This window comes from Choloepus didactylus, chromosome 17, assembly GCF_015220235.1.
Source record: "Choloepus didactylus isolate mChoDid1 chromosome 17, mChoDid1.pri, whole genome shotgun sequence".
In the NCBI taxonomy this organism is placed as follows: domain Eukaryota; kingdom Metazoa; phylum Chordata; class Mammalia; order Pilosa; family Megalonychidae; genus Choloepus; species Choloepus didactylus.
The window spans coordinates 37,234,298-37,258,583 of record NC_051323.1 but is presented as its reverse complement, the minus strand read 5'-3'; the positions used below and the strand labels follow the sequence as shown (position 1 = coordinate 37,258,583).

General features: G+C 38.2%; 1 protein-coding gene across 4 annotated transcripts in view; it reads left to right on the top strand.

Moving 5' to 3' along the window:
- Nucleotides 1-24,286, top strand: part of EML6 (EMAP like 6) — a 333,322-nt gene that overhangs the window by 166,661 nt on the left and 142,375 nt on the right. For all 4 annotated transcript variants that reach the window (XM_037806998.1, XM_037806997.1, XM_037806996.1 and 1 more), the window contains 2 exons: nt 2,393-2,578; nt 4,191-4,326. In XM_037806998.1, coding sequence (XP_037662926.1) covers nt 2,393-2,578; nt 4,191-4,326 — 322 coding nt within the window. The remainder of the gene's footprint in view (nt 1-2,392; nt 2,579-4,190; nt 4,327-24,286) is intronic.

Here is a 24,286-nt window from a genome sequence, read left to right as displayed (position 1 = left end):
AGCAGACTTGTGCATTTTTCTTAAGCAAAAACAAGCATTTTTACCTCAAATGGAAGGATCTGCCACCCTTTATTTTGTTTGGAAAAAAAATCTACAACAAATTTCAGCAGTCCTTAACAAATTTTTCACTCTCTGTTTTCTATATCCAATTCCAGTACCCTCCATTTTTTTTTTCAAAATTTGCCTTAATATCAAAGGAATGAGTCCAGCCGCATGTTGTGTGCAAAATCTTTGCACAAAAAGAAAATTGTTAGGTAAAAATTTTGGAGCTGGTTTTGCAAGTCTCTACTGTTTGGTACACAGGCGATTTACAGTGATCTGGAATGAATGCTTGAAAAACAGTAACAGGTGAGCATTGTCTGCTTGGTTGGCTTCACAACAAATAAGCACACAGATTTATGGATATTGCCAAACCTTCTCCAGTCTCTAGTCAGAGTCAGAAGGGACCTTGGGGATTACCTAGGGTCAGATTAACCTGCCAGTTCTAACAAAAGTTGCATTACAATCTGTGAATGAAAATTGGAGATGATAAGCAATGTCCCTTCGCTTGATGTGGATTTAATGATGCGTCACTTCCCTAAACTGCCCGTTTTCCCAACAGGACGTGGTTCTCAAGAAGAGAAACATTTCAGGGTTCTGACTGTTTCTGTAGAAAACCTCATAATTATCGTATTACATTTATATACTACTTTTTCAAGAATCATTTCGGTATTTGGAGTGTTTTGTGTGGGCATTATACCATCTGGGTGATTGTGTCAGAAAGCCTTTGTGTCAGTGAGGTCTGAGGATAATTGTTTGTTGTGGTTGTCCATCTAGAAATGTTTAAATTACTCAGGTCAGAGGTGCACACCCAACTTAAAGGACCAAATAATTACCTTCCTTTTAATCTTCATGTTTGGGGAGAGATAGTGGGAAACAAAAATGTCTGCCTAATAGCATGGTATGTTTGTACAGTCAGGAGTTGTTTACATTCAAGTTCATTCAAAGCTTATACCTGGTTTTCCCCCAGATCTTTTTATTCTCATGAAAATAATAGCACCCAAAGAAACAAGTCCAGAGTTGGCATTTCCCTCTTTTGTAAGAGGAGGAGCTGGTGTGTGGTTGCCCATCTGCCCGTCAGGTTCCCAGTCCTGCACATCAGCCCCTGCCACTCCCTCACAGCGGCCTTCCTCTAATCATCCTAGAACTGTGTCACTAAATACCCAGCTGGGCTGACAGGACCACCATTTTCCTTTCCCGCAGGCACAAAATACTAGGGTTGTTGTTGCTTTCTTCCCACTCATTCCTGTGACCTGGATTTGGTGACTCCTGCCCTTGTGAACCCAGATGCAGGTTCTTCCTCATCACTAATCCAAATGCTGCGCATGTTCATTCCAATCGATTCAAATGGTTCTCTGCCTTTGAATTTCCTTCCCACTTGTATTTAGTCTGAATTTGCAGTCTTAAAATTGTCTCTTTTCTTTGTGTTCCTTCTCCATCAGATTTCAAGTTCTCAAGGCAAAGATCAAGATTCCAGTAGTTTCTTATGTAACCCCCTCTAAACCCTCACCTTGGATAGCCACTCATGTCCACTTTCCTTCACTTCCAAATGGGCATAATATCTTCCTTTGCCTATTCTTAACAGTTTAATGGCGGTCAAATAATTTAATATGTGAAGAACCTTTATAAACTGCGAGAGCTACTTAAATGACAGGTTATACTAGTCTATATATTTACAAAAATTGTGTCAAAGCAAAAATATTTTAATTCTATACAAACTTGGATGTCTCCTTGCTGCTGTCTGTAAAGTGGTTCAGCTTTATGGGAATGGTCTTCTGCAGGATAAATTATGCAACTATCACTGAAATTCCTAATCACTTATTTGGCTGTATGGAAATATAACTCATTTTTACAAACATATTTCTGTGTAACATTTATACAGAAAAGATTTATCACTTAGAAAGAATTATTTTCAATTGTGTGCACATTAAAAATACCTAGAAGATAGATCAACATGTTAACAGCAGGCTGTGTATTTTTAGACTTCTGCAGTGAGCCTAAACTAGTTTTATAATTTGACAAAGAATTAATCAAACTGTAGTTTGATGATTTGTTCACTTAATTCCAACTCCAAGAACATTGATATTTATGATCACCGTGGAGCAAACTAGCAGAGTTTTGAAATTCTGAAACTTGGAAGGTTAAAAATACTGTGTAGGTTTCTATCATGCTGCTAGTAGTTTGCTAAAATGTTTTGTGGTTCTCTGTCACTGTGAAACAAGTTATTTGTGCCTAAATCAGATATAGCAATCTGCAATACATAAAAAGTACTAAAACATAAGGTAACAATACCAATAACATGCATCAGAATACTCAGTTTTTGGATGTATTTATTTTATCGCTTACTTTCTAGTTTTGGACACTGTGTGGAAATGCCCTGACTGCAAAGAGAGGGATATTTGGCAAAACAGGGGATCTTCAGACCATCCTTTGCCTTGCATGTGCCAAAGAAGACATCACCTACTCTGGTGCTTTAAATGGCGATATCTATGTCTGGAAGGGGCTCAATTTAGTGCGCACTATCCAAGGAGCACACAGTGTAAGTATTACGATGTGGAAATTTGGGGTGATTTATTAAACAAGTTAAGGTTATAAATGTCTATATATTTTTTTTCCTACTGCTTTAGGTTCAGAGGACTGTTGAACACTCCCTAAACATTCAAAACTATTTCCCCAATTATTTTTGTTCACCTAAAAGAAAAAAATATTTCAAAAACATAACTTAATTAACCTTCATCTTAATTATTGATTAGCTAAATTAGAATTGTTATTCATTAACAATAGCTTGACAGAAGATGAGAACTATTTCATCATCAGTTTCATCTTCTAGACCAGACTTCTCAAACTTTAACTTGCCTCCGAATCTCCCGGGGATCTTGTTAAAATGCAGGTTCTGACTCAGAAGATCTGGCCTGATGTTTCTGTTGCTGACCACAGTTTGAATAAGAAGGGTGAAGTCTGCTATTACTTTACACTGGTTGACAAGGTGGCATTTCCTCAGGGTGTCCCCTCCACTTCAGAGTGTGTCACAGGCTCTGAAAATGCAAGTGCAAACCCATGATAAAGTTCTCCCTTTTGATGGTCTGCTCTTAAAGAACAGGGAAAACTTTTCTTCTTATCACTCTGCCCTCTTTTGACACACATGAAAATAGTTGCGTTGTTATATTTACAGATAATAACATGGAAATGCCCAGAGAAGAATGCAGAGAAGAGGGGGAAGGTAAAGCCTATCACAATAAATAGAAGTTTGATAAAATCTTAATGGTGACTTGACAAACCTTTAGCTTATTGCCTCCAAACTCATTTCCTATTAACTCTTAATGTGAAAAGTTTAAGCAAACCTTAGTAAAAGAGCCATGAAATTTTAGATTTCCATTGTCTTCTATGTTGAAGACAAATTTTCTTGGCTTCGCTAATCATGAAGTAGCTCTTAAAACAGTTAAGAACTTAGGTTTGTACTCATTCGTAAAAACAGCTGCCTTAGTAACCTAATTTTGCTTTGCACTGGATCTTTACATCAACATTTTACTCTTGTAGCACTTTTGAACAAAGAAAATATTTGCTGGCAGAAGAGCATCTTTAAGTTATGAAACTATTTCAGGTGTTCTGAGCATTTTTGAATGATATGCCTAACAGGCCAACACAAATTGAATTTATACTTATGCTTAGATTCAGGTGATGCCCCTTGAGCTCATGAAGATGCATTTTAAGTACCTTTATACCTGTAAAAATGTTTATGTTCCTGGCCCATTTGTCTTTACTTGATTATCTTGGGTAGCAACTTACATGAAGCACCTCTCTTGTTTTAATTTTCCTTGTCAGAGTCAGGTGTCACATAAAGGAATTTATAATTCCATATCTGCTTTAACCAGTGTATTCCTGAATGATTTTTTTTTTTAACAATCTGCCATCAATTTAGTAATTATAATGGAGCACTTGAATTAGTTTGCTTTGAAGGTTATGATTATTTTTCTTAATCTAGCTGATACTATAAATGGTACTTTGTCTATTGCCAGGATTTCAATAAAAAAACAAGGTTTTGTGTTTGTATTTTTTTTTGCTTTGTTTTATTTTTTTAATTGTCAAGATTCATCTATAATGACTACTGAGAATGATAGCAGCATTGAGTATTACCTGCTTTTAATCAACAGGCTGGAATCTTTAGCATGTATGCCTGCGAAGAAGGTTTTGCCACTGGTGGCCGAGATGGGTGTATACGATTATGGGACACTGATTTCAAACCAATAACCAAAATTGATCTCAGGGAGACAGAGCAAGGATACAAAGGTAATATATGTATTAATACTTACTCATAACTCCAAGAGTGTTAAGTATAATGCAAGGTCTATATTTATATTGTTGTCTTTGTTTGTACCCCACCTTGTTCCATAAAGTGTTTAAGGCAGCTTATATAAATATATTGAATACAAGATTAAGAGTATGTTAAGAGTAAATGGTTAGGAAAAAAAGAGACCAGGATAATTATTTTTTTTAAATAGCTTTTAAAGTAATAGCTCCCTTACTAGTAGGAGTTCAAAACATGTGCCCAGAGTCAGGGGGCCAGGGTTCAAATCCAAATTTTTACCTATGATAGCTTTGAGACCTCGGTCAAATTTCTTAACACTCCAACCTCATGGAGTTGTGTGAGAATTAAATATACTTGCAGAATGCTTAGAATAAGTCATGGCCCACATTGGCACTCAAATATTAGCTATCATTGCAACACATTTAGCGTGTATACTAAAGAATAAAAGCAGCTTATATACATCTTTTTAAATTCTCATGATAGGCCTAGTATCCCTTTTATATTGATAAAGAATTTGTGGCTCAGAGAAATTAACATGGAAAATGTAAATAGGAAGAAACCAGATGAAGCCACAGGGAGGTCAGTACATTATGGCATGTGGGAGGGTCTGTCACTCACTGCACATGTGCCACCGATGGGTCTCCAGGCTGCACCAGTCACAGCGTCTGCAAGCAGGTGAGGGGTAATTAATCCCAGTGGTGAAATAAGAGAGAAATTTCCTCACAGTCTTCCTAGAGAGGACCCTGTGACCTGAGGCCCCAAGTCCTTAAAGCCCTGAAGTGACCTGTTACACCTCTGGTCATGTGTCATGAAGCCCTCAATGTGGGCTGATGGCCATGTGGCTACAGCAGTTTTTTCACTGGCCAAATCTTGTGGCCATACACAGAGCTCTCTGCTGGCCTAGGGTAGGTTTCCTAGGACCAAGAGAAGAATGCATGGACTGCATACCCTTCTTAAATGTTTTTTTGTCAATCAAACTTTTCTTAAAGATTGAGCAACAGGGAATCCAGTTGGATATTATACTTCCTGTATGAATACAGAGTCCATTTTCTCCATATTATCTATTTAATTGAAAAAAGTATATCTCCAGTCAGCTCATCTGGGGATGGGACTATCTTCTTATGGAAGCTCAGGATCTTGGTGTGAATACATTTCTGAGCACCAGGCACAGGGGCGGCTGTAGGAAGTTGTAGAGGTTCATGTGCTTAAATTCTCTGCCATGGAGCATGGGCCAATGTGATGCTCCTGAAAAAGCAGACATAAGCAAGCAACCATGAGACCAATGTAACAAATGTTGGAAAAGCAGCCATAAATGTTTGACCTTGAATCTTTAAAGCTTCTTGGTATACCCTTCAAGGTAAACTGGGAGCAAAGCATCCTCAGATAACTGATGAGTTAGCTTTCTAGATGGGATTATTGACCATAGACTAGCTAAGTGTTGTGGAGCACCAACCAGAAAAATGATGACTTCTTTAGGCTTTCACTTCATCCTGTTCATCCATAACTTATATCACATATTTAAGGTATACATTTGAAAGTGTAAGGATCAGGGCAGAAGCCACATTTATCCTGCTATATTTTTCTACCTGATATTGAGCCCCTGACCCTGGTTGTCAATGGAGAGTGGGGAGCAATAAACCACGGACTGCTTGAGTGTCAGCCGTTTTTGTTTTTTTTTTTTTCCCATACATGTCTTTATTTTATTACTCATCTACCCATTCACTGGATAAAACAGGTGTCAGTCATAAGGTTTTTACAATCACACTGCCACAAGATAAAAGCTATATAGTTACACAGTCATTATCAAAGATCAAGACTACTGGATTACAGTTCAGTAATTTCAGATATTTCCTTCTGGCTACTCTAAATACACTAGAAACTAAAAAGAAATACGTATATAATGAGTCAGTAGTCGTACTTCGTTGTTAAATCCCAACTTCTCCATTACAACTCCTCCCTCTCCTTTGATCATTCTGTCAGTCTTCAGGGATATCTAGCCAATGACCATTCTAACTTTTTTGTGCTGAAAGGGCGTGTCAGCATTACAGGGTAAAGGAATGAAACTGGTTCATGTTTTTGGAGAGTCTGGTACATCTGGGTTTTGGGGCTTATCTGGCATAGGAACAACCTGGAGGCTTTAAGTTTCTGAAAAAAATAAACTTAATAAGTAAAACTTTTATATAGTCTTAGATAGAGTCCAGGTTAATCTTTAGGGTTTTCAGGAATACTGTTGGTCGGGGCTTGGCATACTGTGGCAGATTGCAGTATCTGGCTGAAGACTGCTTAAGGGTAACCTCCAGAATGACCTCTTGACTCTGTGAAATTTCTTAGCCACTGAAACTTTATTTTGTTTCATTTCTTTTCTCCCTTTTGGTCAAGAAGGCATTGTCAATCCCGTGATGCCAGGGGCAGTGTTATCCCCAGGAGTCATGTCCCATGTTGCCAGGGAGACCTATGCCCCTGGGAGTCTTGTCCCATGTAGGGGGAGGGTAGTGAATTTACTTTCAGAGTTTAGCTTAGAGAGAGAGGGGCCACATCTGAGCAACAGAATAGGTTCTCTGGGTGTGATTCTTAAGCATAATTTTAAGTAGGCTTAGCTTCACCATTATAGAAATAAGTTTCATAAGGTCAAGCCTCAAAATCAAGGGCTTTCCTTATTAAATTGGGAGTCCCTAATGTGGGAGAATATCAGGAGTTCCCTAGGTGGGAAAGTTTTGTTTTTTTTTTAACTTTATTTATTGAAAAATTAAACAAACAAACAAAAAACACAATACTTCAAACAAAACAAAGGATTAAGAAAAACAACCTAAAAAGCTACTTTGCTTCCTACCATATCTCAAGAGAATTAACAAACCATAACCAAAGGAATATGAAAAATAAATAACCTAAAATAACAACCTTGCTTCCAACATGTTCCTACCATACCCCAAGAAAATTAACAAACCATAATCCAACAAATGCATGAGAAAAACCAAGTAACCTAAAATAACTACATTGAAGCTAATTTTTAAAAATGCAATAGCTTTTTTTTACTTTATCAAAAAATTAAAAGAAAACAATTCAAACAAAACAAAGGAATAAGGAAAACCACCTAAAATAACTGCATTGCTTACAACATGTCCTTACCATTCGCCAAGAAAATTAACAAACCCTAACAAAACAAAGGAATAAGAAAAACGAATAACCTAAAATAGCTACATTGTGTCCAACATGTTCCTACCATACCCAAGAAAGTTTGCAAACCATATCATTCCTGAGCATTCCCATAGCATTGAGATTACCCTCAGTAGTTTAGGTGCTTTTATTAGATTATTGTTCCCCTTCACAGTTGCTGTCTATCTCTAGGTCCCCTACGTTCTACAATATAAAATATTTATTTTACATTTTTCACAGAGTTCACATTAGTCATAACATAAAATATCTCTCCTTTTGTGTCTGGCTTATTTCACTCAGCATTATGTCTTCAAGGTTCATCCATGTTGTCATATATTTCATGACCTTGTTCCTTCTTACTGTTGTGTAGTATTCCATCGTGTGTATATACCACATTTTTTTATCCACTCATCTGCTGAAGGACATTTTATTGTTTCTATCTCTTGGCAGTTGTGAGTAATGCCGCTATGTGCAAATATCTGTTCGTGTCACTGCTTTCAGATCTTCTGCATATTTACGTAGAAGTGAAATTGCTGGATTGAAGGGTAATTTGATATCTAGTTTTCTAAGGAACCATCAGACTGTCCTCCAGAGTGACTGTACCATTATACAGTCCCACCAGCAACGAATAAGAGTTCCAATTTCTCCACATCCTCTCCAGCATTTGTCATTTCCTGTTTGTTTAATAGCAGCCATTGGTGTAAGATGATATTTCATTGTGGTCTTAATTTGCATCTCCCTAAAAGCTAGTGAAGATGAACATTTTTTAATGTGTTTTTTAGCCATTTGTGCTTCCTCTTCAGTGCAGTGTCTTTTCATATCTTTTACCCATTTTATAATTGGGCTGTTTATACTGTTCTCATTGAGTTGTAGGATTTCTTTATATGTGCAAGTATCAGTCTTTTGTCAGATATGTGGTTTCCAAATATTTTTTCCCATTCAGTTGGCTGCCTTTTCACTTTTTTGACAAATTCCTTTGAGGTACAGAAGCTTTTATTTGAGGAGTTCCCATTTATCTATTTTTTCTTTCATTGCTTGTGCTTTGGGTGTAAGGTCTAAGAAGCGACCTCCGAATACAAGGTCTTTTTTTTTTTTTTTTAATCTTCATTTTATTGAGATATATTCACATACTACGCAGTCATACAAAACAAATCGCACTTTCGATTGTTCACAATACCATTACATAGTTGTACATTCATCACCTAAATCAATCCCTGACACCTTCATTAGCACACACACAAAAATAACAAGAATAATAATTAAAGTGAAAAAAGAGCAATTGAAGTAAAAAACACTGGGTGCCTTTGTCTGTTTGTTTCCTTCCCCTATTTTTCTACTCATCCACCCATAAACTAGACAAAGTAGAGTGTGGTCCTTATGGCTTTCCCAGTCCCATTGTCACCCCTCATAAGCTACATTTTTATACAACTGTCTTCAAGATTCATGGGTTCTGGGTTGTAGTTTTTTTTTTTTTTTTTTTTTTTAAATCTTCATTTTATTGAGATATATTCACATACCACGCAGTCATACAAGACAAATCGTACTTTCGATTGTTTACAGTACCATTACATAGTGGTAGATTCATCACCCAAATCAATCCCTGACACCTTCATTAGCACACACACAAAAATAACAAGAATAATAATTAGAGTGAAAAAGAGCAATTGAAGTAAAAAAGAACACTGGGTACCTTTGTCTGTTTGTTTCCTTCACCCTATTTTTCTACTCATCCATCCATAAACTAGGCAAAGTGGAGTGTGGTCCTTATGGCTTTCCCAATCCCATTGTCACCCCTCATAAGCTACATTTTTATACAACTGCCTTCGAGATTCATGGGTTCTGGGTTGTAGTTTGATAGTTTCAGGTATCCACCACCAGCTACCCCAATTCTTTAGAACCTAAAAAGGGTTGTCTAAAGGGTGCTTAAGAGTGCCCACCAGAGTGACATCTCGGCTCCTTTTGGAATCTCTCTGCCACTGAAGCTTATTTCATTTCCTTTCACATCCCCCTTTTGGTCAAGAAGATGTTCTCCGTCCCACGATGCCGGGTCTACATTCCTCCCCGGGAGTCATATTCCACGTTGCCAGGGAGATTCACTCCCCTGGGTGTCTGATCCCACGTAGGGGGGAGGGCAGTGATTTCACCTTTCAAGTTGGCTTAGCCAGAGAGAGAGGGCCACATCTGAGCAACAAAGAGGCATTCGGGAGGAGGCTCTTAGGCACAACCATAGGGAGGCCTAGCCTCTCCTTTGCAGCAACTGTCTTCCCAAGGGTAAAACCTATGGTAGAGGGCTCAACCCATCAAACCACCAGTCCCCTATATCTGTGGTCATGTTAGCAACCATGGAGGTGGGGTAGGCCAATACCCCTGCATTCTCCACAGGCTCCTCAAGGGGGCACTACATCTTTTTTTCCTTGTTTTTCTTTTTTTTTTTTTTTTTTAACTTTCCCTTCTTTTTTAAATCAACTGTATGAAAGAAAACAAACATACAATAAAAGAACATTTCAAAGAGACCATAACAAGGGAGTAAGAAAAAGACAACTAACCTAAGATAACTGCTTAACTTCCAACATGTTCCTACTTTACCCCAAGAAAGTTACATAATATAGCAACCTTTCTGTGAACTTGTTCCTACTATATCCATCAGAAATTAACAGACCATAGTCATTACTGGGCATCCCCAGAACGTTAAATAGCTTATCTGTTCTTCTTGGATTATTGTTCCCCCTTCCTTAATTGCTCTCTACTGCTAGTTCCCCTACATTCTACATTATAAACCATTTGTTTTACATTTTTCAAAGTTCACATTAGTGGTAGCATATAATATTTCTCTTTTTGAGCCTGGCTTATTTCACTCAGCATTATGTCTTCAAGGTTCATCCATGTTGTCATATGTTTCACGAGATCGTTCCTTCTTACTGCCGCGTAGTATTCCATCGTGTGTATATACCACATTTTATTTATCCACTCATCTGTTGAAGGACATTTGGGTTGTTTCCATCTCTTGGCAATTGTGAATAATGCTGCTATGAACATTGGCGTGCAGATATCTGTTCGTGTCACTGCTTTCCGACCTTCCGGGTATATACCGAGAAGTGCAATCGCTGGATCGAATGGTAACTCTATATCTAGTTTTCTAAGGAACTGCCAGACTGACTTCCAGAGTGGCTGAACCATTATACACTCCCACCAACAATGAATAGGAGTTCCAATTTCTCCACACCCCCTCCAGCATTTGTAGTTTCCTGTTTGTTTAATGGCAGCCATTCTAACCAGTGTTAGATGGTATCTCATTGTGGTCTTAATTTGCATCTCTCTAATAGCTAGTGAAGCTGAACATTTTTTCATGTGCTTCTTGGCCATTTGTATTTCCCCTTCAGAGAACTGTCTTTTCATATCTTTTGCCCATTTTATAATTGGGCTGTCTGTACTATTGTCATTGAGTTGTAGGATTTCTTTGTATATGCAAGATATCAGTCTTTTGTCAGATACATGGTTTCCAAAAATTTTTTCCCATTGAGTTGGCTGCCTCTTTACCTTTTTGAGAAATTCCTTTGAGGTGCAGAAACTTCTAAGCTTGAGGAGTCCCCATTTATCTATTTTTTCTTTTGTTGCTTGTGCTTTGGGTGTAAAGTCTAGGAAGTGGCCGCCTAATACAAGGTCTTGAAGATGTTTTCCTACATTATCTTCTAGGAGTTTTATGGTACTTTCTTTTATATTGAGATCTTTTGTCCATTTTGAGTTAATTTTTGTGTAGGGGGTGAGGTAGGGGTCCTCTTTCATTCTTCTGGATATGGATATCCAACTCTCCCAGCCCCATTTGTTGAAAAGACCATTATGACTCAGTTCAGTGACTTTGGGGCCCTTATCAAAGATCAGTCGGCCAAAGATCTGAGGGTCTATCTCTGAATTCTCAATTCGATTCCATTGATCTGTGTCTATCTTTGTGCCAGTACCATGCTCTTTTGGCAACTGTGGCTTTATAGTAAGCTTCAAAGTCAGGGAGTGTAAGTCCTCCCACTTCGTTTTTCTTTTTCAGAGTGTCTTTAGCAATTCGAGGCATCTTCCCTTTCCAAATAAATTTGATAACTAGCTTTTCCAAGTCTGCAAAGTAGGTTGTTGGAATTTTGATTGGGATTGCATTGAATCTGTAGATGAGTTTGGGTAGAATTGACATCTTAATGACATTTAGCCTTCCTATCCATGAACATGGAATATTTTTCCATCTTTTAAGGTCCCCTTCTATTTCTTTTAGTAGAGTTATGTAGTTTTCTTTGTATAGGTCTTTTACATCTTTGGTTAAGTTTATTCCTAGGTACTTGATTTTTTTAGTTGCTATTGAAAATGGTATGTTTTTCTTGAGTGTCTCTTCAGTTTGTTCATTTCTAGCATATAGAAACATTACTGACTTATGTGCATTAACCTTGTATCCCGCTACTTTGCTAAATTTGTTTATTAGCTCTAGTAGCTGTATCGTCGATTTCTCAGGGTTTTCTAGATATAAGATCATATCATCTGCAAACAATGACAGTTTTACTTCTTCTTTTCCAATTTGGATGCCTTTTATTTCTTTGTCTTGCCGGATTGCCCTGGCTGGCACTTCCAGCACAATGTTGAATAACAGTGGTGACAGCGGGCATCCTTGTCTTGTTCCTGATCTTAGAGGGAAGGCTTTCAGTCTCTCACCATTGAGTACTATGCTGGCTGTGGGTTTTTCATGTATGCTCTTTATCATGTTGAGGAAGTTTCCTTCAATTCCTACCTTTTGAAGTGTTTTATCAAAAACGGATGTTGGATTTTGTCAAATGCTTTTTCAGCATCTATTGAGATGATCAATTGATTTTTCCCTTTTGACTTGTCAATGTGTTATAATACATTGATTGATTTTCTTATGTTGAATCATCCTTGCATACCTGGAATGAACCCCACTTGGTCATGGTGTATGATTTTTTTAATGTGTCTTTGGATTCGATTTGCAAGTATTTTGTTGAGGATTTTTGCATCTATATTCATTAGGGAGATTGGCCGGTAGTTTTCCTTTTTTGTAGCATCTTTGCCTGGTTTTGGTATTAGATTGATGTTAGCTTCATAAAATGAGTTAGGTAGTGTTCCATTTTCTTCAATGTTTTGAAAGAGTTTGAGTAAGATTGGTGTCAGTTCTTTCTGGAAAGTTTGGTAGAATTCCCCTGTGAAGCCATCTGGCCCTGGGCATTTATTTGTGGGAAGATTTTTGATGACTGATTGGATCTCTTTGCTTGTGATGGGTTGGTTGAGGTCTTCTATTTCTTCTCTGGTCAGTCTAGGTTGTTCATATGTTTCCAGGAAATTGTCCATTTCCTCTACATTATCCAGTTTGTTGCCATACAGTTGTTCATAGTATCCTCTTATAATTTTTTTAATTTCTTCAGGATCTGCAGTTATGTCACCTTTTTCATTCATTATTTTGTTTATATGGGTCTTCTCTCTTTTTCATTTTGTCAGTCTAGCTAGGGGCTTGTCAATTTTGTTGATCTTCTCAAAGAACCAACTTTTGGTGATATTTATCCACTCTATTGTTGTTTGTTCTCTATGTCATTTATTTATGCTTTAATCCTTGTTATTTCTTTTCTTCTACTTGGTTTAGGATTGGTTTGCTGTTCATTTTCTAGCTTCTTCAGTTGATCCATTAGTTCTTTGATTTTGGCTCTTTCTTCCTTTTTAATATATGCATTTAGTGCTATAAATTTCCACCTTAGCACTGCTTTTGCTGCATCCCATAGGTTTTGGTATGTTGTGTTCTCATTTTCATTTGTCTCTATATATTTAGCAATTTCTCTTGCTATTTCTTCATTAACCCACTGATTGTTTAGGAGTGTGTTGTTTAACCTCCAGGTATTTGTGAATTTTCTAAGTCTCTGATGGTTATTGACTTCTAATTGTATTCCATTGTGGTCAGAAAATGTGCTTTGAATAATTTCAATCTTTTTAAATTTATTGAGGCTTGTTTTATGTCCCAGCATATGATCTATTCTGGAGAAAGTTCCGTGAGCACTAGAAAAGTATGTGTATCCTGGTGATTTGCTATGTAATGTCCTGTATATGTCTGTTAAATCTAATTCATTTATCAGATTGTTTAGGTTTTCAGTTTCCTTATTGGTCTTCTGTCTGGTTGATCTATCTATAGGAGAGAGTGATGTGTTGAAGTCTCCCACAATTATTGTGGAAACATCAGTTGCTTCCTTTAGTTTTGCCAGTGTTTCTCTCATGTATTTTGTGGCACCTTGATTGGGTACATAGACATTTACGATTGTTATTTCTTCTTGTTGAATTGCCCCTTTTATTAGTATGTAGTGACCTTCTTTGTCTCTCAAAACATCCCTGCATTTAAAGTCTATTTTATCTGAGATTAATATTGCTACACCTGCTTTCTTTTGGCTGTAGCTTGCATGAAATATTTTTTTCCATCCTTTCACTTTCAGTTTCTTTGTGTCCCTGTGTCTAAGATGAGTCTCTTGTATGCAACATATTGATGGTTCATTTTTTTTTGATCCATTCTGCGAATCTATATCTTTTAATTGGGGAGTTTAATCCATTTACATTCAACGTTATAACCGTGAAGGCATTTCTTGAATCAGCCATCTTATCCTTTGGTTTATGTTTGCCATATTTTTCCCCTCTCTCTATTAATATCCTTTATTGTACACATACCGAATCTCTTTAGTACTGAACCTTTCTCCAAGTCTCTCTGTCCTTTCTTTGTTTCTCTGTCTGTAGGGCTCCCTTTAGTATCCCCAGTAGGGCAGGTCTCTTGTTAGCAAATTCTCTCAGCATTTGTTTGTCTGTGAAAATTTTAAGCTCTCCCTCAAATTTGAAGGAGAGCTTTGCTGGATAAAGTATTCTTGGCTGGAAATTTTTCTCACTCAGAATTTTAAATATATCGTGCCACTGCCTTCTCGCCTCCATGGTGGCTGCTGAGTAGTCACTACTTAGTCTTATGCTGTTTCCTTTGTATGTGGTGAATTGCTTTTCTCTTGCTGCTTTCAGAACTTGCTCCTTCTCTTCCGTGTTTGACAGTGTGATCAGAATATGTCTTGGAGTGGGTTTATTTGGATTTATTCTATTTGGGGTTCGCTGAGCATTTATGATTTGTGTATTTATGTTGTTTAGAAGATTTGGGAAGTTTTCCCCAACAATTTCTTTGAATACTCTTCCTAGACCTTTACCCTTTTCTTCCCCTTCTGGGACACCAATGAGTCTTATATTTGGACGTTTCATATTATCTATCATATCCCTGAGGTCCATTTCGATTTTTTCAATTTTTTTCCCCATTCTTTCTTCTATGCTTTCATTTTCCGTTCTGTCATCTTCCAGGTCACTGATTCGTTGTTCAACTTCCTCTAGTCTTGTACTATGAGTGTCCAGAATCTTTTTAATTTGGTCAACAGTTTCTTTAATTTCCATAAGATCATCCATTTTTTTATTTAGTCTTGCAATGTCTTCTTTATGCTCTTCTAGGGTCTTCTTGATATCCTTTGTATCCCGTACTATGGTCTCATTGTTCATCTTTAGTTCTTTGAGTAGCTGCTCTAGGTGCTGTGTCTCTTCTGGTCTTTTGATTTGGGTGCTTGGGCTTGGGTTATCCATATCGTCTGGTTTTTTCATATGCTTTATAATTTTCTGTTGTTTTTGGCTTCTTGGCATTTGCTGAACTTGATAGGGTTCTTTTAGGATTTGTAGACCAATTGAAGTCCTTATCTGTAATTTATCAGATCTACAGCTTTGTGGAGTACACTTTAACTAACCAGCGGGTGGCATCCACGAGCCACCTGTTCACCTCCAGCCAGTTCTCCCCTGGTTGGCCTTTTTGGTGAGTGAGGGAGTGAGTCTTGTGGGGTCCAATTGGTGTACCAAGCTTGCGTGTGTAGTTGGTGTTGCCTGCCCTGTATATGGGGCGTGTTTCTGGGCAGTCAGGGAGGGGGGGTGGCTCTTACAATCAAATCTCCCTGGTGATCCTAGAGTTTTAAAGCTGCTGCAATAGTCCAATCCTTCAGTTCAGTCCTGCCACAGTTTGTCTCTGCCACTGACCCACAAGTCCTTGGTATTGGCGTATGGCTCCTGAGACTTGCAAGTGGGCCCCTCTTCCAGGCTGTGCACCCTGGGTCCTCTGTTGAGGGATGACTGTGCTATGTCACAGGTGAGTGCCTTCCCCCCAGGGCGGTTCTGGGCTGCTGGGCTGTGTAGGGAGGCTCCCAGTCTGCTCAAATGATGGCTGAATGGGGCTTTGTTAATTCACACTGCTCCACCTTCCCAGCTCTGGGACAATCAGCTGAGGTTGCAGGGAAGGCTAATGTCCACACCCAGTTTTGTGGTGTGTGCCTGTTATTTGAAGCACTTCCACCACACTGGGTTGTCTGGGGCAGCTCTGGGCTATGGGGCTGGCAATGGGCAGGAGTGTTTCCCGTCCACCAGGATGATGGCTGTGAGTGGACACCCCCCTTTTCTTGGGAGGTTGTGGTGTTTAGTGAATTTTCTCAGCCACTGGATTATTGCCTTTTGTCTCAGAGCTCTCTTAGTTCTGCTCTTGTCTTGACCTGCCCAAATTGCAAGTCTTTGAAGCTTTCTGTATTGGGCTTCTTAGAGTAATTGTTTTAGAAAAAGAAAAAAGGATTAAAAAAAAAAAAAAAAAAAAAAGGGCCGTCCTCAGAGATCTAATGGGTTATTGAAATGCTAAGAGACAAAGCAACCAGGGCCATTAAGGAAAGGTCCACAGGGCAGAGAGATCAGCTTTTCTTCGGGATTTGCATATGCGCCTCAGGGCCTGAGCTGGGGCCTGAGCTCTGCCCTTCCCCCTTCTATGTTCACCAGAACTCCAAAAATCCTCCGCTTTTATTTTGGAGTTTTTCGTGTTGTTTTTTTTCTATGCCTGTCTCCTCTCTGCTGGGCTGGCTGCTCTCAGATTCTCTGGTGTCTGGTCTCCGTCTATCTATGGTTGGGGTTTGGATCAGTAGAATGAGTTTCGGATAAGGGCTGCCACTGCAGTTCTCCCTTCTCCTTCCCAGAGCTGACAGCCCCTCCTCCCACGGGACTGAGCCTGGCAGGGAGGGGCGCGGGTCCCCTGGCCGCAAAAACTTACAGATTTCGCTGATCTCAGCAGTTCCACGTTTTCCTGAGTGTTGTATGAAGTATGCCCAAAGTCAGATTGCTCTGTGGTGTCCAGTCCACGCAGTTCCTGGCTTTCTACCTACTTTCCTGGAGGAGTAACTGAAACATACAGCTCACCAGTCCGCCATCTTGCCCCGCCTCCCGAATACAAGGTCTTGTAGATGTTTCCCTACATTATCTTCTGGGAGTTTTATAGTACTGTTTCTTACATTGAGGTTATTAATCCATTTTGAGTTAAGTTTTGTATAGGGTGTGATGTAGGAGTCCTCTTTCATTCTGTTGGATGTGGATATTTAGCTCTCCCTGCCCCATTTGTTGAAGAGACTGTTCTGTCCTAGTTCAGTAGTTTGGGAGGCCTTATCAAAGATCAGGCGACCTCAGATGTGGGGGTCTATCTCAGAATTCTCAGTTCGATTCCATTAATCAATATGTGTATCTTTGTGCCAGTACCATGCTGTTTTGACTACTGCAGCTTTATAGTAAGCTTCAAAGTCAGGAAATGTAAGCCCTCACACTTAGTTTTTCTTTTTTAGAATGTTTTTAGTAATTTGATGCAACTTCCCTTCCAAATAAATTTGATAACTAGCTTTTCTAAGTCTGCAAAGAAGGTTGTTGGAATTTTGATTGTAATTGCACTGAATCTGTAGATGAATTTGGGTAGAATTGACATGTTAACGACATTTAGCCTTCCTATCCATGAACACAGAATATTTTTCCATCTTTTTAGGTCCCCTTCTATTTCCTGTAGTAAAGTTGTATGATTTTCTGTGTATTGGTCTTTTACATTTTTGGTTAAGTTTATTCCTAGGTACTTGATTTTTTTTAGTTGCTGTCGAGCATGGAATCTTTTTCTTGACTGTTTCTTCAGTTTGGTCATTTCTAGTGAATGGGAACATTACTGACTTGTGTGCATTAATCTTGTATCCTGCTACTTTGCTGAATTTGTTTATTAGCTCAAGTGGCTGTGTCATCGATTTCTCAGGGTTTTCCAAATATAAGATCGTATCATCTGCAAATAATGACAGTTTTACTTCTTCCTTTTTAATTTGGATGCCTTTTATTTCTTTGTCTTGCCAGATTGCTCTGGCTAGCACTTCTAGCACAATGTTGAATAACAGTGGTGACAGTGGGCATTCTTGTCTTGTTCCTGATCTTAGAGGGAAGGCTTTCAGTCTCTCACCATTGAGTACTATGCTGGCTGTGAGTTTTTCAGATATACCCTTTATCATATTGAGGAAGTTTCCTTGAATTCCTACCTTTTGAAGTGTTTTTATCAAAAAAGGATGCTGAATTTTGTCAAATGCTTTGTCAGCATCTATTGAGATGATCATTTGATTTTTCCCTTTTGATTTGTTAATGTGTTGTATTACATTGATTGAATTTCTTATGTTGAACCATCCTTGCATGCCTGGGATGAACCCTACTTGGTCACAGAGTATGATTTTTTTAATGTGTCTTTGGATTCAATTTGCAAGTATTTTGTTGATACTTTTTGTGTCTGTATTCATGGGGAAGATTTGCCTGTAATTTTCCTTTCTTTTACATCTTTACCTGGTTTTGGTATTTGAGTGATGTTAGCTTCATAAAATGAGTTAGGTAGTGTATTGGTGTCGGTTAGATTGGAACTCTTTGTTTCCATGGAGATGTGACTCAGTCAACAGTGAGTGAAACATTTGATTGGATAATTTCCATGGAGGTGTTACCCCGCCCATTCAGGTTGAGTGTTAATTAGATCACTGGAGTTGTATAAAGGGGTTCACAGCCAGAAGGCCTCAGAGCAACTGAGAGTGATATTTTGAAAAGGACCTGCAGCTAAGAGAAGACAGATACCCCAAGAGCAACATTTTGGAGAACACCATTTTGAAACGCAACCTGGGAGCAAGCAAACACCAGCCATGTGCCTTCCCAGCTAGCAGAAGTCTTCCAGATGCCAATGGCCATCCTTCAGTGAAGGTGCCCTATTGTTGATGCCTTACCTTGGGCACTTTATGGCCTTAAGACTGTAACTTTGTAATGAAATAAACCCCCTTTATAAAAACCAATCCATTTCTGGTATTTTGCATTCTAGCACCATTAGCAACCCGGAACAGGTAGTGTTCCATTTTCTTCAATTTTTTGAAAGAGTTTAAGTAAGATTGGTGTCATTTCTTTTGGGAAGGTTTGGTAGAATTCCCCTGTGAAGCCATCTGGCCTTGGGCATTTATTTGTGGGAAGCTTTTTGATGACTGATTAGATCCCTTTGCTTGTGATTGGTTGGTTGAGGTCTTCTGTTTCTTCTCTAGTCAGTCTAGATTGTTCATGTGTTTCCAGGAAATTGTCCATTTCTTCTACATTATCTAGTTTGTTGGCCTGCAGTTGTTCATAGTATCCTCTTATGATTTTTTAAATTTCTTTGGGATCCCCGGTAATGTCCACTCTTTCATTTATTATTTTGTTTATTTGTGTATTCTCTCTTTTTGTTTTGTCAGTCTAGCTAAGGGTTTGTCAATCTTGTTATCTTCTCAAGGAACCAAGTTTTGGTTTTATTTATTCTATTTTTTTGTTCTCTATGTCATTTATTTCTGCTTTAATCCTTGTTATTTTCTTCTGCTTGGTCTAGGATTAGTTTGCTATTCATTTTCTAGCTTCTTCAGTTCCATTAGTTCTTCGATTTTAGCTCATTCTTCCTTCTTAATGTATGCATTTAGAGCTATAAATTTCCCCCTCAGTACTGCCTTTGCTACATCCCTATAAGTTTTGATATGTTGTGCTCTCGTTTTCATGTCTCTAGATATTTAGCAATTTCTCTTGTTATGTCTTCTTTAAACAACTGATTGTTTAGGAGTGTGTTTTTAACCTCCAGATATTCATGAATGTTCTAAATCTTTGATGGTTATTGACTTTTAGTTGTATTCCATTGTGTTCAGAGAATGTGCTTTGAATAATTTCAGTCTTTTTAAATTTATTGAGGCCTGTTTTATGGCCCAGCATATGATCTTTTCTGGAGAAAGTTCTTTGAGCAGTAGAGAAGAAAGTATATCCTGGTGATTTGGGATGTAATGCTGTATATATGTCTGTTAAGTCAAATTCTTTATCACATTGTTTAGGTTTTCAGTTCCTTATTGGTCCTCTGTCTGGTTGATCTATCTTTAGGAGAGAGTGGTATATTGAAGTCTCCCACAATTATTGTGGAAACATCTATTGCTTCCTTCAGTTTTGCCAATGTTTGTCTCATGTACTTTGGGGCACCTTGATAGGGTGCATAGACAGTTATGATTGTTATTTCTTCATGTTGGATTGTCCCTTTTATTAGTATCTAGTGACCTTCTTTGTCTCTTATGACATCCTTGCATTTAAAGTCTATTTTATCTGAGATTAATACTGCTACTCCTGCTTTCTTTTGGCTGTAGCTTGCATGGAATATTTTTTTTTCATCCTTTCACTTTCAATTTCTTTGTGTCTCTGAGTCTAAGGTGAGTCTTTTGTAAGCAGCATATTGATGATTCATAGTTTTTTAGTCCATTCTGCCAATGTATATCTTTTAGTTGGGGAGTTTAATCCATTCACATTCAATGTTATTACTATGAAGGCAGTTCTTGAATCAGCCATCATATCCTTTGGTGTTTATTTGTCAGGTATAGTCCCCGCCCCCCCATTGTTTCCTTTAACGTACCCTTACTAAAACTCGTTAGTTCTGTGCCCTTCTCCAGACCTCTCTCTTCTTTTTTTCTCTTTCAGTAGGGCTCCCTTTAATGTCTCTTGTAGGATAGGTCTCTTGTTAGCAAATTCTCTCAGCATTTGTTTGTCTATGAAGATTTTAAGCTCTCCTTCAAATTTGAAGGAGTGCTTTGCTGGATAAAGAATTGTTAGTTGGCAATTTTTCTCTTTCGGAATTTTAAATATATCATACCACTGCCTTCTCGCCTCCATGGTGGCTGCTGAGTAGTCAATAGTTAGTCTTATGTTGTTTCCCTTGTATGTGGTGAATTGCTTCTCTCTTGCTGCTTTCAGAACTTTTTCCTTCTCTTCAGCATTTGACAATCTGATCAGAATATGTCTTGCAGTGAGTTCATTTGGATTTATTCTGTTTGGAGTTTTTTGGATATCTATGATTTGTATATTTTTATCATTTAGAAGAATGAGGAAGTTTTCCCCAACGTTTTTGAATACTCTTCCTCGTCCTTTACCCTTCTCTTCTTCCTCTTCTGGAACATCAATGATTCTTGTATTTGTGCACTTCATGTTGTCCATCATATCCCTGAGATCCATTTCAAATTTTTCAGTTTTTTTCACCATTTGTTCTTTTGTGCTTTCACTTTCCAACTTGCTTTCTCCGTGTTCACTTATTCATTCCTCTACTTCTTCTAATCTTGTGCTATGTGTTTCTAGAATTTTTTAAATTTGATCAACAGATTATTTCCATAAGATCCTCTATTTTTATTTACTGTTGCAAATTCTTCTTTATGCTCTTCTACTGTCGTCTTGATGTTCTTTGTATTCTGAGCCATGATACTAGTGTTTTTGATTACTTCTTTGATTAATTGCTCCAAGTTCTATGTCTCCTCTGGTTTTTTAATTTGGCGGTTTGGGTTATCCATATCTTCTGGTTTCTTCATATGCTTTAAAATTTGGGGAAGTTTTATAGTTCCACATTTTTTTCTCCCCTCCCTCAGAGGATTTTGCAAGTATTTTATTTTCTGCCCAGAATACTTTAGAAAGTATCAGAGTATTACATTAACCTGTACAGAATAACAAGATCTCATTTCCTGTTCTAGGTTCCATGTATTTAGGTTGTTTAAATAAACTGACCAGACAGGTTAAATTAGATAGTGTGCTACAGAGAATTTAAATTTTATACAAAATAAATATCTCTTCCTTTTCTCTCACACAGGTGTTGAAGTTTAAACATACAGACAATATCATAGACCATACAGTATTTGTCCTTTTGTTTCTGGCTTATTTTGTGCAACATAATGTCCTCAAGGTTCACTCACCTAGTTATGTGCTTCATGACTTCATCCCTTTCTGCGGCCATACAATATTCCATCATATGTGTACACCACAGTTCACCCTTCCACTCATCAGTTGATGTACCCTGGGCCACCTCCATCCATTGGCAATCGTGGATATTGCCACCATAAACACCAGTGTGCAAATGTCTATTCGTGTCCCTGCTTTCATATTGCCAGATAACGTGGCACCCTCTTACTTAGCTTCCTGAGGAACCACCACACTGTCCTCCAGAGGGGTTGCACAATTCTACTTCCCACCAATAGTGAATAGTTATACCTCTTACTCCACCTCTCCTCCAGCACTTATATCTTTTTGTTTCTTTTTTTAAACAGTTTTATTGATATACCATACAATCCATCCCAAGTGTACAATCAGTTGCTCCTGGTATAAACACTAGTTAGTGCATTCACCACCACAATCTATATGAGAACATTCCCACTTTTTCTGAAAAGAAGGAAAAAAAAAAAAAAGAAAAAAATCCCATACCCCTCCCTTATAGCCCCCTCTTTATTTACATTTCGCTTTGACATATTGTGTTTGTTACAATTAATGAAAGAATATTACGGTGTTAATGTTAATTATAGATCCTAGTTTGCATTAACTGTATTTTTTCCTTATATCTTCCCATTTTTAACACTTGTAATAGTGACATACGTTCTTGTTCATGTAAAAATTTTCTTATATTTGTACAATTAACTACCATCATTGTCTACTCTAAGTTTTGCTAAGTTGTACAGTCCCAGCTTTTATCCTCTAACTTGCCTTCTGGTGACATAAACAACTCAAGCTGTTTTCAACCATCTCACACTCAGCTTTGTTAATTACACTTACAATATTGTGCTGTCATCATACAGTATTGTGCTGTTTCTGAAGCTTTACAATCAACCTTATTGATCATTCTGTACTCAAGCATCCGTTGCCCGTCTCTACCCTCTATCTGTGATAACCCTCTATCTATGATAACCTGTGCTTGCTAATTAAACTCTTGAGTTTGTTCGTTATAGTTAGTTCATATTAGTGAGACCATATACTATTTGTCCTTTTGTTTTTGGCGTATATCACTCAACACAATGTCCTCAAGGTTCATCCTTCTTGTTGCATGCGTCATGACTTTATTCCGTCTTGCAGCTGCATAATATTCCATCGTATGTATATACCACAGTTTGTTTGTTCACTTTTCCACTGATGGACATTGAGGATGCTTCCATCTATTGGCAATCATGAATAATGCCACTGTAAACATCGGTGTGAAAATGTCTGTTAGTGTCCCTGCTTTCAGTTCTTCCGAGTATATACCTGTAAATGGAATTGCTGGATCATATGGGGCAATTCTATACTTTGCTTCCTGAGGAACTGCCAAATTGCCTTCCTGAGCAACTCCACCATTCTACATTCCCACCAACAATGAATAAGTGTACCTGCCTATTTCTCCACATCTTCTCCAGCACTTGTAGTTTTCTGTTTCTTTGATAATGGCCATCCTAGTAGGTGTGAGAGGATATCTCATTGTGACTTTGATTTGCATTTCCCTAATAACTAGTGAAGTGAGCATCTTTTCATATGCTTCTGAGCCTTTTATATTTCCTCTTTGGAAAAGTATCTATCCATGTCTTTTGCCCATTTTTAAATTGGATTGTTTGCCTTTTTGTTGTTCAGTTGTAGGATCTCTTTGTATATTCTGGATATTAAAATTGTATTGTATATGTGATTTCCAAATATTGTCTTCCTTTGAGTAGGGGCAGCAATTTTCTTGCCACCTTCTTAGTGTTTGCAATCGCTGTTCCCTGTCAGTACTCTTATTTACTTTTATTTTAAATTGATATTAATAGATTTCTTGACTTTGTCTCATCCTTGAGGAGCCTGTGGAGAATGCAGGAGTATTGGCCTACCCCACCTCGATGGTTGCTAACATGACCACAGACATAGGGGACTGGTGGTTTGATGTGTTGAGCCCTCTACCATAGGTTTTACCCTTGGGAAGACGGTTGCTGCAAAGGAGAGGCTAGGCCTCCCTATGGTTGTACCTAAGAGCCTCCTCCCAAATGCCTCTTTGTTGCTCAGATGTGGCCCTCTCTCTCTAGCTAAGCCAACTTGAAAGGTGAAATCACTGCCCTGCCCCCTACGTGGGATCAGACACCCAGGGGAGTGAATCTCCCTGGCAACATGGAATATGACTCCCGGGGAGGAATGTAGACCTGGCATCGTGGGATGGAGAACATTTTCTTGACCAAAAGGGGGATGTGAAAGGAAATGAAATAAGCTTCAGTGGCAGAGAGATTCCAAAAGGAGCCGAGAGGTCACTCTGGTGGGCACTCTTATGCACAATTTAGACAACCCTTTTTAGGTTCTAAAGAATTGGGGTAGCTGGCGGTGGATACCTGAAACTATCAAACTACAACCCAGAACCCATGAATCTCAAAGACAATTGTATAAAAATGTAGCTTATGAGGGGTGACAATGGGATTGGGAAAGCCATAAGGACCACACTCCACTTTGTCTAGTTTATGGATGGATGAGTAGAAAAATAGGGGAAGGAAACAAACAAACAGGCAAAGGTACCCAGTGTTCTTTTTTACTTCAATTGCTCTTTTTCACTTTAATTATTATTCTTGTTATTTTTGTGTGTGTGCTAATGAAGGTGTCAGGGATTGATTT